The 14,015-nt window shown below is 35.8% G+C and overlaps 1 protein-coding gene across 2 annotated transcripts; it reads right to left on the bottom strand.

The window, feature by feature from the left end:
• Positions 1-2,948: 2,948 nt before the first annotated feature.
• On the bottom strand, positions 2,949-13,604 carry LOC105449691 (brefeldin A-inhibited guanine nucleotide-exchange protein 1). 2 transcript variants are annotated; one of them, XM_011689040.1, is made up of 13 exons: positions 13,354-13,604; positions 12,973-13,255; positions 11,535-12,880; positions 10,150-10,590; positions 9,715-9,992; positions 7,614-7,988; positions 6,154-6,655; positions 5,776-6,071; positions 5,423-5,595; positions 4,814-5,034; positions 4,529-4,732; positions 3,843-4,423; positions 2,949-3,763 (listed from the first exon to the last, which is right to left on the bottom strand). In XM_011689040.1, exons 2-13 carry the CDS (start codon positions 13,094-13,096, stop codon positions 3,217-3,219), a joined length of 5,088 nt encoding a protein of 1,695 aa, XP_011687342.1. In that variant the 5' UTR covers positions 13,097-13,255; positions 13,354-13,604; the 3' UTR covers positions 2,949-3,216. The 2 variants fall into 2 exon arrangements, with proteins under 2 accessions (XP_011687342.1, XP_011687343.1); XM_011689041.1 differs by having other exon boundaries at positions 12,973-13,241.
• Positions 13,605-14,015: the final 411 nt, after the last annotated feature.

Genomic DNA, 14,015 nt, shown 5'->3' with positions numbered 1-14,015 from the left:
CCCCCCCCCCCAATTACGTATAAAATTTTTCCGATTATGCTTGATGTAAAGTTAATATTGCTCGTTTTTCATGACAGCAGCAGACATGAAAAATCTTACGTAAGGATATGTACGACCCCTCCCCCTCTTCTCATGTAATTATTTGTCAAAATTTGACTGACTCCCCCCCTCCCCCAATCATGCTTACGTAATATATGGACGGCCCCAAAGCAGTCCATATTAGACATATAGATATAGATAAAGAGTTTATCATTGCTCTACTCCTTTAAAAACATATAAAGAAAAAGAATATAAGCAACGAAAAATAATAAAAAATAATGTAAAGAAAAAATTCAAAAAGGAGAAAAAATAAAAAAATTCATTTTTTACAGCTAAATTGTTTTTATTTTTTCCCTTTTTATCTCCAACTTTTAAAATTTGTATCAGACTATGCATTGGATTACGAATTGTGAATTGAAAATTTGACCAATTAAGATGAAATGGATTAAAATTAAAACAATATAATTGAGTTCTGATCTTCAGTTCGTAATCTTGAATCTTCAATGTGCAGTCTGACAGACTTGATTGAAGCTTAATCGTATATGCTTGTTTTATTTTACATGCGGAATGTATGTACAAATAATGTGATTATAAAAAAATCTGAGAAAGAGGGATATTCAAGGAAGAAAGATAAGGAAAAGGATAATTTTGCACGGCGAGATATAAAACATTAATTTTTTCATCGAATTTATTTAAATAAGATCTCGAACCACGTCAGAGAATTGCTCACACAAAATTGCTATATATATATATATTTTTTATTTATTTATCTATTATATATATATAATATATATATAAGTTATTTAAGCGTTCAATATTATTTTGTTTCTTGACACAAATATACATACGCAATGATTCTAATGTTGATTAACGTCTTTTCTCGGATGTCTTAGAGATTTTCTACGTATTGACAATAGCACTTATCTCTCCCTCTTTTGCTCGCATACACACATACTATCTCTTTCGCCTCTCATTTCCTCTCTCTCTCTGAAATTACAAATACTATCGTTTCACGACACCTAAATACTTCGCAATTGCTATTTATAATGTATACATATCTCACGGCGTTTCGGGACACGTGAGAATCCATGACAGTCCTCTTTCGGCTCTCTTTTTCCCTTCCTCTTTCTCTCTCTTTCAATTTTTATCACACGTTTAAATAAATTTATTAACAAACTAAATGATTTAGCTGCTAACGAAACTGCCCCTTGACTAACTGTCAGATCTTTAAATCAGACATCACTAATGAATGCATAGTCAGTTAGTGATCTTTTTTCTTCAAAACAGCATTAAGTTTCAAGTGACTCCTACGCACTTTTTTGTTATAAATCATTTTATTCAGATTTTTAATCAAGATTTTTAGAAAATCAGTAGTTTAGAAGTAAAGAGTTGCGAAAATCTAGTCGGTGATGGATGTCCGAAAAAAATACATAAAAAAGATGCGTCCAGATTGTCGAGCCAAATTTCGAGCCACGAGCATTTCGGCGAGCATTTGTCTTACGACTCAGCAAAAGAAGTGCATGCTAAAATGCTCGCGGCTCAAAGTTCGGTCCGAAGTTCGACTCGACAATTTGGACGCACCTTAAAGATTGAAAGAGGTAAAGAAAGTAACCCCTGCCTTTTTATTAACAAATATTCAACTAATAAATAAATTCATCTACCTTCTTAGGTAGAATAAATCGAGTAATTATTATAGATCAATAATTATTTTAGACTCAAATAATGATTATATTTATTCAGAAGAAATTACTTTTTTTTATTCCCTACTATTTTGTTATTTCACTTTCAATCTTTATATTATTCCTATTTTTCTATCAGCTAGATTTTCGAAAAGAACTAAGCACCAATTATTGTCTAAAAATTTTGATTGAAAGTTACAAGGATTTAAAACAGGCGAAACGTGTAGAAGTCATCTGGGACTTAATAAGTTTAATAGCGTGCGAAATTAACAATCCGCAAGAATAATTTCTCCACCTGAATCCTAAATCTTATGATCGACTTTTGATTGAAGATACATATTGCCAATTCCCAATATTTCCCGTATCACTTATCGCATATATATATATATATATATATATATATATATATATATATATACTCCGTTATATTACATTATAGACGCATGTGTACATGTGATGTTAAATTGTTCACATATGATCCAACGATTTCTGCAACAAACGTTGCACGAAGGTATGCATAGTACTGTGCATTCTTGTCGCATTTTTAGCACTAAATGTGAGAAGTGAACATGAACATTATTTATATTATAGTTTATCGATATAAATAAAATATTAATCAATAAAACGTTATTCAATTATTTTAAAAGACTACATTGATTAATAACGAATTGTCATGTGCTCAAGTTAAGAGGATGCTGAAAGATCGGCCCAATTTGTACGATGTCGATAAATCAGTCTGCTCAATTCATGACAATATTTGATTAATATTAAAATTCTACGGTTTATATGTGCAAATTGAAAGTATGGCTCCCTGCGGACAATAAAAAAGAACAACACTGAATTGTTAGAACTAGGATAAAAGTCTATAAAAAGTTATTCATTTTTAAAGATTTCATATAGATGTGCAAATCTGCATGAAACCTTTAAAAGTGAATAACTTTTTTTATAGGCTTTTATCGTAGTTCTAACAAGTTAGTGTTTTTTTTTTTATTGTCCGCAGGGTGCTATACTTTCAATTTGCACATATAAACTGTAGAATTTTCATATTAATCAAATATTGTCATGAATTGAGCAGACTGCTTTATCGACATCGTACAAATTGGGCCGATCTTTCAGCATCCTCTTAATGTAATTAAATACCTTACGAATATATACATTGGACAAATATGATAAAATCCGAATCACATTTTTATGTGCGATGCTACATAGAAGAGTGAAATGGAGAATCGGTGCGTCGATGTGAATGTAAAATATAACGCGGACATGCTAAGAAAATTCGATGTGTACAAATTTATTTACGTGAAAGTCGTCGGATCGTATATAAATAATTTAATACGGGTCAAAGTATCTAACCGCGCTTTACATTTAATTACAATTTTATCGCCGGAATGAAAATGGGTACACACACGTAACATCCGTCTCTTTTTGCGAATAATGTTGCGGCCAATCATTCGACCCCGTTCGAGACGATTCTGAATACCTGTCAGGTGACCCATCACTATTGCTGCGTGATTCTGAAGACTGGTCCAATTCTGAGGAAAAATCTGCGCAGCACCGACCTGAGCTCGGGCTTGAGATCGAAGCACATGACCTCGCAGAGGGAGGGATAGCAGGTGGAAGCGTGAACTGCGAAGCGATGATCGCTCATCTTTAGGATTCGGGTGAGCAGCAGCAACAGAATCGGGGTCCAGGCGTCGCGGTGGGCCTCATTAGCGAGCGACAGGAAATACTCGAGGGCTTCGCACGCCACCTCGACCAGTCGCGTCTCGACCTTGGACCAGTCCGCGCGATGCGCCTCGTCGCTGTACATCTTGAAGAGAATACGCAGCGCGCAAGCGAGCGACTGCGTCTCCTGCTTCAACAGATTCGGCTTCATGTTACCTCGAAAGCTGGCCTTCCACAGCACGTTGCGTTGCTCGTGGTTCGAATTGAAGCTCTTGGCGAAGCGGTGCGACCGCAGCAGGCATTCCACCAGCTGCAGGAGATGATTCGTTGTCAGGGCGCAATACATGCCCTGTTCCTCCTTTTGCTGATCAGCGCCGGCCCTGAAAAACAATTCACGTTGCGTGTGCACTGTGCGTTGTACAATTTTAAAATATCGACGCAGCAATGGGACGCACTCACTTTACAAGCTCCGACGACTTGCCGTTCAGCATGTCGGCCTGCGCAAGCGCCAGATTCTCCTGATCTTCCTTGCGCGACGTTGCTGGGTAAAAAACAATATTGTCGATGGTTTGTATTAATTCAAGCTGGACCACGCATTTGATTTGTAACGCGGAGAAAAGCTTCGCCTTCGGCATGGTCTCGGTGTTCAAGCTTTGCGCGCTATTGCTCCTCTTCAGGATACCGGCATGAAGACCGTCGGACTCGCCGGTAATCACATCAAGATCCGACTCCTTGTTCGACGAGTGTGGTTTCCATGTGAGCAGCGCGGACGGTAGAGTGCTTTCGAAAATGTCCAAAACGCATTGACAAGTCTTCTCCCAAGTTTGTTCGTCGAACTTGATGCCGTTACTGATGACCAGATTTTCCAGGCAATTCGTGCCCGATCGTGCCAACTGTTCATTATCCTGCTGAACACACCAGAGAAGCTGGAAGTAGAGCTGCTCTAGCAACAAGGGGCCCAGGGTGTCATAAAACTGCGAAAACACATCCACGATAGCATATAGCGCGTGATTGCACGTTGTTGTCATCCACTCAGCTTTCTACAACATTTAATAGATCATTTAAATCTTAAGTAAATCTTAAGTAAATATAAGTAATCTCTGAAGAAATGCATTTAATTAAAATTTTATAGAAATTTTACGAACCTCAGTATGCTGCTCGGGCAGCTTCATGTTGTCAAAGATCCTGAAAAGGACTTGGAAGAGATCTTTCCACCAATGAGGCTTGAAGGATGCACCGTGAGTTTTGACGACGTCGAAGAGTACTGTCAGCGCGCGCGTCCTAACGTCCAACTTACACCTACTCACAACGCAGGATAATTCGAACAACAGTGGGAACCATCCTCTCACCTAAAAGAAAAAAAAAATGAAAGAAAACAGTTTTTTGAACAATTCAAATGCTAATAAACGAGTTAATTAAGATAACGATACCCAGGCTCGATCTTCCTCGGAGACCATTCCGCTGTCGTCCATCATACCCTCGGCAAACAGATTAGGATTCGCATCAATATAAGAAGCGCAAGAACGTATTAATCGAATTGCCTCCATGCTGGTGTCTGGAAAAGACGCGTTGCACGCGAATTCGCTCAGACATTTGACGGCGTCTTGGAAAGAATCCACCATGATACTGAAGTCCTCTGCATACAGCTCGTCTGCGGACATATTATTCTCAATATAATAATGACTATAGAATTAACGTAATCTATTTAAAATAATTAATAAAAATATCGATCGTATTTATCAAGAACTAGTAAATTGATTTATGACCAATAAACGAGCAAAGGTTTTAGATGTTGGAATAAATTCCTATATTTTCACATCTATACAATAATTAAATAAATTATTATACATGTGATATTGTAGATTATTGAATTATTGTATATGAAAATATAGGAATTTATAGCAACATCTAAAATCTTTGCTCGTTTATTGGTCATAAATCAATTTACTAGTTCTATCTGAAATATATCAATCTAGATGATAACTAGAAAAACGATGACAGTGACATTCTCTTAAAATAGGCACAAAAATTTAACTCACTAATAATCTTGCCGGTCATGGAAAAGGCCAATTCAACAACAGATTCATCACGATCGCTGGCCGCGTGGTGGAAAACGCTGAAAATGTTCTTCCAACCGGATCTAATATTCGGCGCTTGCGAGTGAACAATCTGCGCCACGCATCTCACAACCATATCTCTAATCACAGGCGATCTGAATTACATTAAACAATTATTAAAATATATCATACGAAATTATACAAAATTTTTGTAAATACATATTCAACATATTCTAAATTGGTTTTGTTATAAAAAATATTTTATATTATAACATGTTGGATTACATTCATTATATAATTGCAATTACAAATTAATTAAAAGTAAATCAAATTACCTGTTCTTCTTCATAATGTGCTCAAATGGCCTGAGAAAGTCTTTTTGGAATCTGAAGTTGGCAAACTCGCCCTTTTCGATAAACTTGGTAGCTAGCTGTCTCAGAGAATCCACCGCGAAAAACGCGATATCCTGCCGAGGACTGCATCCCACTCTGTCAAAGTGATCACCAAGGACCTGCCAGATCCTGGACCATTGCAGCCTAATACGACCCATGTTATAGTATGAGATCTCGACGATCTTCGTAAGAGAAAACATGCGCGGTTGCGTGGGATGTGCCAGTTCCTCAAGGGATACCTAAGAATTGTTTATCAATGTTAAATATTTATTATTATGCAACTACATCGTGTGAAAATGATTAATCTTAAGAGAAAGAGACCTGGCAGAGAGCTTTGACAAATTCGACAATGGCATCACCATCCAGTCTCGTCGAGCCGGTGAAGATGCGATCAACGGCTACGACGACGCTCTGCGAACTGGTTTCACCGATGGATTCCTTCACGCTAGGATCCAACGAGCTCAAATTGAGATTGTTGGTCTGGTGCGAGTTGGTGGAGTGCGCGAGATTGCCAAAGTTCGCTAACGGCGAAGGAAAGTGCGGTTTTGATGGTGGGCCCAACAATTGTGGCCGCACTCCAGTGCCTATCAGTTGCGCCAACTCCAGCTGAGAGATGCACTTGACGACGTCGAGCCACGAACTGCCTAGATAATTGCCGTCGGTGTGAGCCACCGTGATGAGAGTTTTGATGGTATCGATGTTCTTCGCCTTCATTTCGGTAATAGGGGAGTTGGCCGTCAACAAAGTGAATCTCGCCAAAGCTTGTACATAAGCATCGCGTTCTAGGCTCATATGAAAGATGCAGGCGATACGAATGGCACATCTAAAACATCATATAAATAATATACAAGATGTTCAACGTAACGGTCCGAGCGATTTTTAAGACACTTTCGGTAGTTTAAAAAAAAGATTGATACGGGGATTTTTTTCTACTTTACGCAGACTATAATGTGCAATCAATAAAAATTGGAAAAAAAATCTTTTTTAATAAAAAAAATCAAGGTCTTGAATTTTTTAAATGGAACTTCCCATTTTTTATTGCGTATTCTTGTAGCTTATTTTGAGAGCTTTCCAAAATACTTACAATTAGGTGTTTTTTGGTTAAATAAATCTCGAATAATGAAGCTTGAAAGTTATAGTACCGCCGACATTAGACCATTAGCATTATCCAAGGTGTCCGAACAATGGCTAAAGCCTTTTTAATGTTGTTCACTATCATGACCTTGACAACATATGTCAAGGTTAAGGCCATTAAAGATCATTAAAGGTTGTTGCTTTTATTTTTATTTTTGAAAATTATTCTTATTTTTTTAAAAAAGAACAACTTCCAATGGTCATGACTTGTGTTATCAAGGTCATGATCCTGATCAACATTCTAAAAGTTTTAGCCATTGTTCAGCCACCTCGGATAACGCCGGCGGTACTTTAATTTTCAAGCTTCATAACTCAAAATTTATTTAACCAAAAAACATTTTATTTAAATGTTTTGAAAAGTTCTCAAAATAAGCTAAAAGAATATGCAATAAAAAAATGAGGAATTCCATTTAAAAAATTCAGGTAACTAATTTTTTTATTAAAAAAGATTTTTTTTTTCAATTTTTATTTACTGCACATTATAGTCTGCGTGAAGTAGAAAAAAATCCTTCTATCAATCTTTTTTTTTGAACTACCGAAAGAGTCTTAAAAATCGTCCGGATCGTTACGCTGAACAGACTGTATAAAACACGAAAAACATGACGTGGTATAAATCTGATTTTTTTTTTATTTCGAGCTCTTCTTACCTGATACCGTCCAAGCAGAGCGACGCAATCTCTGGATCGTCGCAATCCTGAAGTCCAACGCTGAAGGCCGCGAGGAATGGCGTCCAGGCCATTTTGAACATCGGCCGCACGTGTTCCAGATGTTTCGCCGTAGTAAATGGTGCCTGAACATGACTGACAGATTCCATCAGATTCTTAGCCGCTGTAGAAATTACTTCCATTTCCATATTCCATAACAACCGTCGTTTCTTCTCACTAGAAATCAGCTGTTTGCCAGCAAGTCGGCTATTATTAGGATTCGACTTCATCTTAATCTCGTTACCGGCGATTTCGTCATAGATCCTAGAAAGGTATTCCTCAGGAAGATCCTCGTTGTCGCTGATACGCCGATTAAGCCTGATGAAAGAAAATAAAAATAAAAAAGACTTTTTAAGTTTATGGTTAAAGACACATGGAAAGTCTATGAATAAGATACATTCAGTATAAAACTATACATTCTTTTAGTCGTTAATTATGTTAATAATAGTTATATTAATATCATATTAATAATTGTATTAATAATTATATTAATAATAATAAAATATAGTAAAAATTAGTAAAAATACATTTAAATTAAGTTTATCAATAAAAAATAAACTGAAATAAAATATAATAAAGTTCTCTCAACATTAATAACTATATATATTATATATTTACATATATATATATATACTCTGATATATATATATATATATATATATATATATATCAGTGTTCAAAGAACAATATATTAAAAAAATAAAACATTTTAAAGAAAAATGTTAAATAGAAAATAAGACTGAATAAGGCTTCTTTTCGTTTATCTATATCATTCGTGATTTAACCGGATTTCTATTATAATTTAAATAGAAGTTATTGGGTAAAAATTTAATATTTATACATTAGATAGGCATAATACATTAGATTATTTATACATTAAATAGGCATAAGTTTGATCGGACTGAGTATAAAGTTGATCATAAAGTTCTGTAATGGAACTCCGTATTTATTGCATTCTCTTATCAAGACATTTTTAAAACAGTTTTTTATAAAAAAAACTTCGAAGTTTAGATACCACTTAACTCAAGATGTATTGCACAGAGAATGACTTATCGAGAATGCTGCAGAAATGCTATTTTCAGTTTTTATACGATTAAGATTCTTGTCAAACTGAACTTGGAAGATATTTTGAACATTGTAGGAATAAATGCATAAACAAGGTATCTAATATCTAAATTTTAAAAACATTTAACTCAAGAAATTTTTTATAAAGTGTTTATAACCAATGTGTTTCGAAATATTTCGACAGTTGTTACGAGAATATGCAATAAAAAATAAATCCCTTTATTTAAAAAACTCAAGCCACGTGAAGACTCATTGTTAGTTCCAAGTCAAACTATCTCGTGCATCTAATATCCATCTAATGCATTATTTAAATTCCAAAATGTTGCTGTTGAGGAAAATTTTACTAAAAATTTATAGCATACATAATTATACTATACTAAAAATTTATAGCATATATAATTAACTATACATAACTATTTATTATAATTACTGTAAAAGTTATAGTAAAAATTAGTTTTTTAATTAAATTTTTCTCAAAAGCAACATTTTGGAATAGCCTCGATAATCAGCAACTTTATATATATATATAAAGTTGCTGATTATCGAGGCTATTCCAAAATGTTTGCTTTTACAGTAATTATAATAAATAGTTATGTATAGTTAATTATATATGCTATAAATTTTTAGTATAGTATAATTATGTATGCTATAAATTTTTAGTAAAATTTTCCTCAACAGCAACATTTTGGAATTTAAATAATGCATTAGATGGACATTAGATGCACGAGATAGTTTGACTTGGAACTAACAATGAGTCTTCACGTGGCTTGAGTTTTTTAAATAAAGGGATTTATTTTTTATTGCATATTCTCGTAACAACTGTCGAAATATTTAATATTTAATTAAAAAACTAATTTTTACTATAACTTTTACAGTAATTATAAACTTTATATATATATATATATATATGTATAATAAAAATTAAGTTCTTATTATACATATATTTTTTAAAAATTATATTAAAAATTATTGTACGTACCTAATGTATTGTTCTTTGGTCATTTTATTCTTAACCTGCGGCGAGTGCAAATCAGTGGTTAACATTATGATTGAAAAGCCGAGAACGTAAGCTGTATCCGCACTTGTAAACAGGCCATTGTTAGGGTTACATTCGCAATAACGACTAGCAAACTTTTCCATCAGCCGATCGATCTTCTGTGCCTCACCGGGCAACCGAAAACCTTCCAGGAAATACCTGAGTGCAGTTACTAGATCGCGTTCGGCGAAGTTCATCTGATCAATGTAATGGTACATTACCTGTAAATAAACGGTATAACAAAATTAGTCATCGTTTAAATTGTCAACATAATTATCGTACAGCAATCATAACATGATTTAGAATGATCAAAAATGGTTTATTTATATTTACAGTTAATATATATAATCTATTAATTGTAATTTTTCTCCTCATTACTTGGTTATGATTATGGTCGCCCAAAAAGTCCCCAATAGCAGTTTTATCGAGCCGCTCGTCCAGGTGAAGCCACCTAGCCACGTCCTCCGGCGAACTACCGAGCAGCCCTTGCTCCTGCAAGTACTGTACGCCCTTACCAGGCTTCCGACTGAAGATCTCGATGCCGGTCTCCCAAACCTCCTTCTGTTGCTTCTGCACTTCATATTGTTCAGGCGAGTCCGGGACCTCCTTGTTGCCGGTCAAACTGGAATTGGCCGACGAGAGGCTACCGGCGCTGCCATAACGCGGCAACGGAGTTTCAGGCGCTGTATCCGATGGATCTGACAACGGTTGCTGGTCCGCTGGCACACTGGGATTCACATAGAGATCCCGACTCCATTCCACCATACACTTCAGAATAGACACGAGACATTCGAGACCACGGATACGCATGGATTTTTCCTGAAAGGGCAAGATACTATATTAAGGACAAAACTATATAAGATAGGCCATTTTAATGTCCTCACTAAATATTTTTTTTCCTATATCTTTTATGAAAAACATTTCAGACAAAAGTTATAAAATTTGAAAGGAGGACAAATGATAAAGACAATTTTCAAAAAAATCGATGTTTAAGGTCACTTAAATGTCATTGCCATTTTTTCAATGTAACTATGATTTTTTTAAATATGATTCTTTTAGTAACTCATAAAAACTTATAATTTATATAAAAGTATTAAAATAGAGTTATCAGAAAATCAATAATTTACGTTATATTTTATATTTTATTCTGGCATATTAAGTACCTTATAAACTATTAATTTTTAACAATCGTATCTTAATACTTTTATGTACAAACTAATGAAATAATAAATTAATATAAAAATACATTATTGCTTTTAACAAAAATTATGCAATTTGCGCAATATGCAGTTATAGAATATATATTTTTTGAAAAGCAATTCCATATTTTTTTTACACCAATTGATTCATCTCATTATTCTGTGTTATTATATCGTAAATTATTGATTTTTTGATAACTCTTTTATACACAAAGTAAATAGAAGAATTACTATGTAAAAAAATTATACAATTTTAATTCAAATTATAATTATTGTTTTACAATACAATTCTATTTTTAAAAATAATGATAACCTTTATGCGTTTTTGAAAAATCGATTTTTAAAAAATTGATTTTACTATTATTTATCTTCCTTTAGACCATACAACTTGTATTTGAAACTTTTTTTGGAAAAGACAGAAGGAAAAAGTATTTAAGTGAGGGCATTAAAATCGCTCATCTTGTATATTGCTTTGCTTGAAAAAAAAAAAAAAAAAAAAACATTTTCTGTTCTAAATAACACACATATCTATTCTGTCATTCTCTCTCTTTACTCATAACGCACCTGATTTGGCGACGCACCTAGCTCCAGAGCCTGACGACCTTGAGCGATTTTAGAGAGATCGTTGACAAGCCTTTCAAAGAGGTTTGCTGCAGAAAGATCACAATCGTAGTTAACATAGATGTCGACGACGCTCTGGGCGTCCGCGCAGATCCTCGTAAGCGCATGTATGACCATCCACTTGTGCTCGAAGGAGCTGCTGGAAGTCTCAAGGATGTTCATGAAGATTTCCTTGAAAAATACCTCAATCTGCATCTTGAGATGCATCTTGAAACGCGCGAGCAGCGCTAGGAACAGTGCCAACGACAATTCAAACACCTCCGGCACCGAAGACACGCCGTTCTTCGACAGCGCGACGCACAAGTACTGTTTAATGGCGATAACGAACATCTCGTTGGAGCGCAATACCGGACCGGCATTCTGCAGGATTCCCAAGAGCAATTGAAGCGACAAGATTTTAGAACGGAGCTCGTGCGATCTCGGGTCGGGAGTGCCATCTGGCAGCGGTTTCATAGAGAGCTTGCAGAGAGCACGAAACACCAGGAACGCATCCTTTTGCAGCACATGAGTGAATTTGGCAGTTACCATATTGTCATTCTCAGCGACCGCCTCATCACCATTGTCCTCTGGACTGCCGTTGTTCTCCAGACTGACTTCCTCTTCTAATGGCACCACGGATTTCACTACATCGTCAAGGATACTCTTGACAATTATTTGAGGATCAACGACATCGTTGCCAGAAGCATTCTCTGTATTTAACTCGGTTTCAGCTTCGCCATTCACTATGACAGGAACCTCCTGTTGATGCTCTCCATCGATTCTCACATTCTCTTCTTCTGCCTGAGTTTCCATTCGCGCAAAGATCACATTGATCATCTGCGTTAGAGTTGCACGGGCTGTTGTCTGATTCACTAAGTTGCGTGATGCCAAGTAAACATTGTAAACGGTACGAATTGTCAACAGCACTGTGCCCTCGTGCACCTCCACATGCTGACTTGTCATCACAGTCAACAGGGCTTTAATAATCTGCAGTTGCACACCCTCATCAGTCTGTGGACCTGTAAAGCAGCCACAAATTGTTTCGACAATGCGCACAATCAGCAGCTTATTAGGCTCCGTCGAATCAGGTACATTGCCGGTAAGATGGCCGTATGCAATTAACTTCTGCAGGCAGTCCAGCGCTGTCACCACAATCCGCGGTGACTTGCTCTGGCACGCTAACTCAAATGGCAAAAAGTACTTCTCAGCTGTGATGACATTTGAGTCGCTCTTGGGCTGTGGAAGGGCATTCGAGGTTACCTCTTCACCCTGCGCAGCTGGTACATCTTTAATCTCGTTGCGAAGATCCTCTACAAGATAGAAATAAGTGAGTAATAAATTTAGTCAGTAATTGTCACTTATAGCTATGAGAAACATATGCTGTTTGAAGTTCTTTCTTTACCGAGCGCAGACTCGCAGGACTTCCTGAGCTGCGAGAGGTGCGATCTCTTGACATCTCGATCGGCCAGTATTTTTTCCAAAGCTCGGACGATAAACATCTCTCTGGTCTTGGAATTATTTTGCATCGTCACCCCACAAGGCAGCTCGAGATCCACTCGTTCAGTGATCGTTCTTCAATGTGTCAACATTGGGGTAGGCTAGCGAACGGCAAAACATGTGGCTACGTTGCGGCTGGCTGCTGGCTAACATCTTTCGCCACCTTCTCTATTACTACGCAATCCTTTCTTGAAAATCCGAGGGTATTAATACAAACGTCCAGTAAGGGCGGTAAGTCGAGTTAGGGCAAAGTTGGGGCAAATTTGACAGGTATAAGGTTACTCACTTAAATGACAGAACGACAATCACATCGAATTTTTCCAAAACGGTCTTTCAAGAACAGCACCGCGAATCGCGATTTCGAGAACAATGCTATTTGATCTATAGCATCGCCCGTCGGAAAATTTCAAATAGAAGTCAAACAGAAATAGACAACGACCAACAACGACTGATATCAGTGATATCAACCGATACTCGCATCTGCTCGCATTTGACAATCACCGGATTATAACCGCAGATGAACTATCTCACTCACTGTACGCGGTCAACTTCATGCGACAGCATGGCTGTGTTCAGAAACTAGAGACCCTCAATCAGAGTCAAGCCATACGATGTCCAATTTTGATTGGTCTTCAAGATTGGATCTATTCCCGCTCATATTTGAATTACACTAACCTTACCATTAACCATAAGCGTTAATATTTCAGCACTACGAATAAAAATAAATGTTGTAGAAGAAATGAATATTGTAATCATTTTATGTACAACATTAAAATAATATATATAATAAGAAATTCCTTACATTTAATGTTTATTTAATAATATATAAGGATTAATAAAATAAAATCAATTTAAAGAAAAGTAAACATATAAAATATAAATTTAAATATTTTTTATATAAATGTTTATATTAATTACAATGCATTTGTATTAAAATTTTAAATTATA

Source organism: Wasmannia auropunctata, unplaced genomic scaffold, assembly GCF_000956235.1.
Source record: "Wasmannia auropunctata unplaced genomic scaffold, wasmannia.A_1.0 LD336074.1, whole genome shotgun sequence".
Classification (NCBI taxonomy): domain Eukaryota; kingdom Metazoa; phylum Arthropoda; class Insecta; order Hymenoptera; family Formicidae; genus Wasmannia; species Wasmannia auropunctata.
This window is presented reverse-complemented; position numbering and strand designations above follow the sequence as displayed.

What these genes read in the sequence shown, in the direction of transcription:
- LOC105449691 (XM_011689040.1), bottom strand. Translation starts at nt 13,096, where the DNA reads ATGCAAAATAATTCCAAGACCAGAGAGATGTTTATCGTCCGAGCTTTG. An exon ending in TAGGTGCGTCGCCAAATCAG is followed by an intron (nt 10,591 to 11,534) that starts GTGCGTTATGAG and finishes TTGCCCTTTCAG; the next exon opens with GAAAAATCCATGCGTATCCG. An exon ending in TGCCCGAGCAGCATACTGAG is followed by an intron (nt 4,424 to 4,528) that starts GTTCGTAAAATT and finishes TAAATGTTGTAG; the next exon opens with AAAGCTGAGTGGATGACAAC.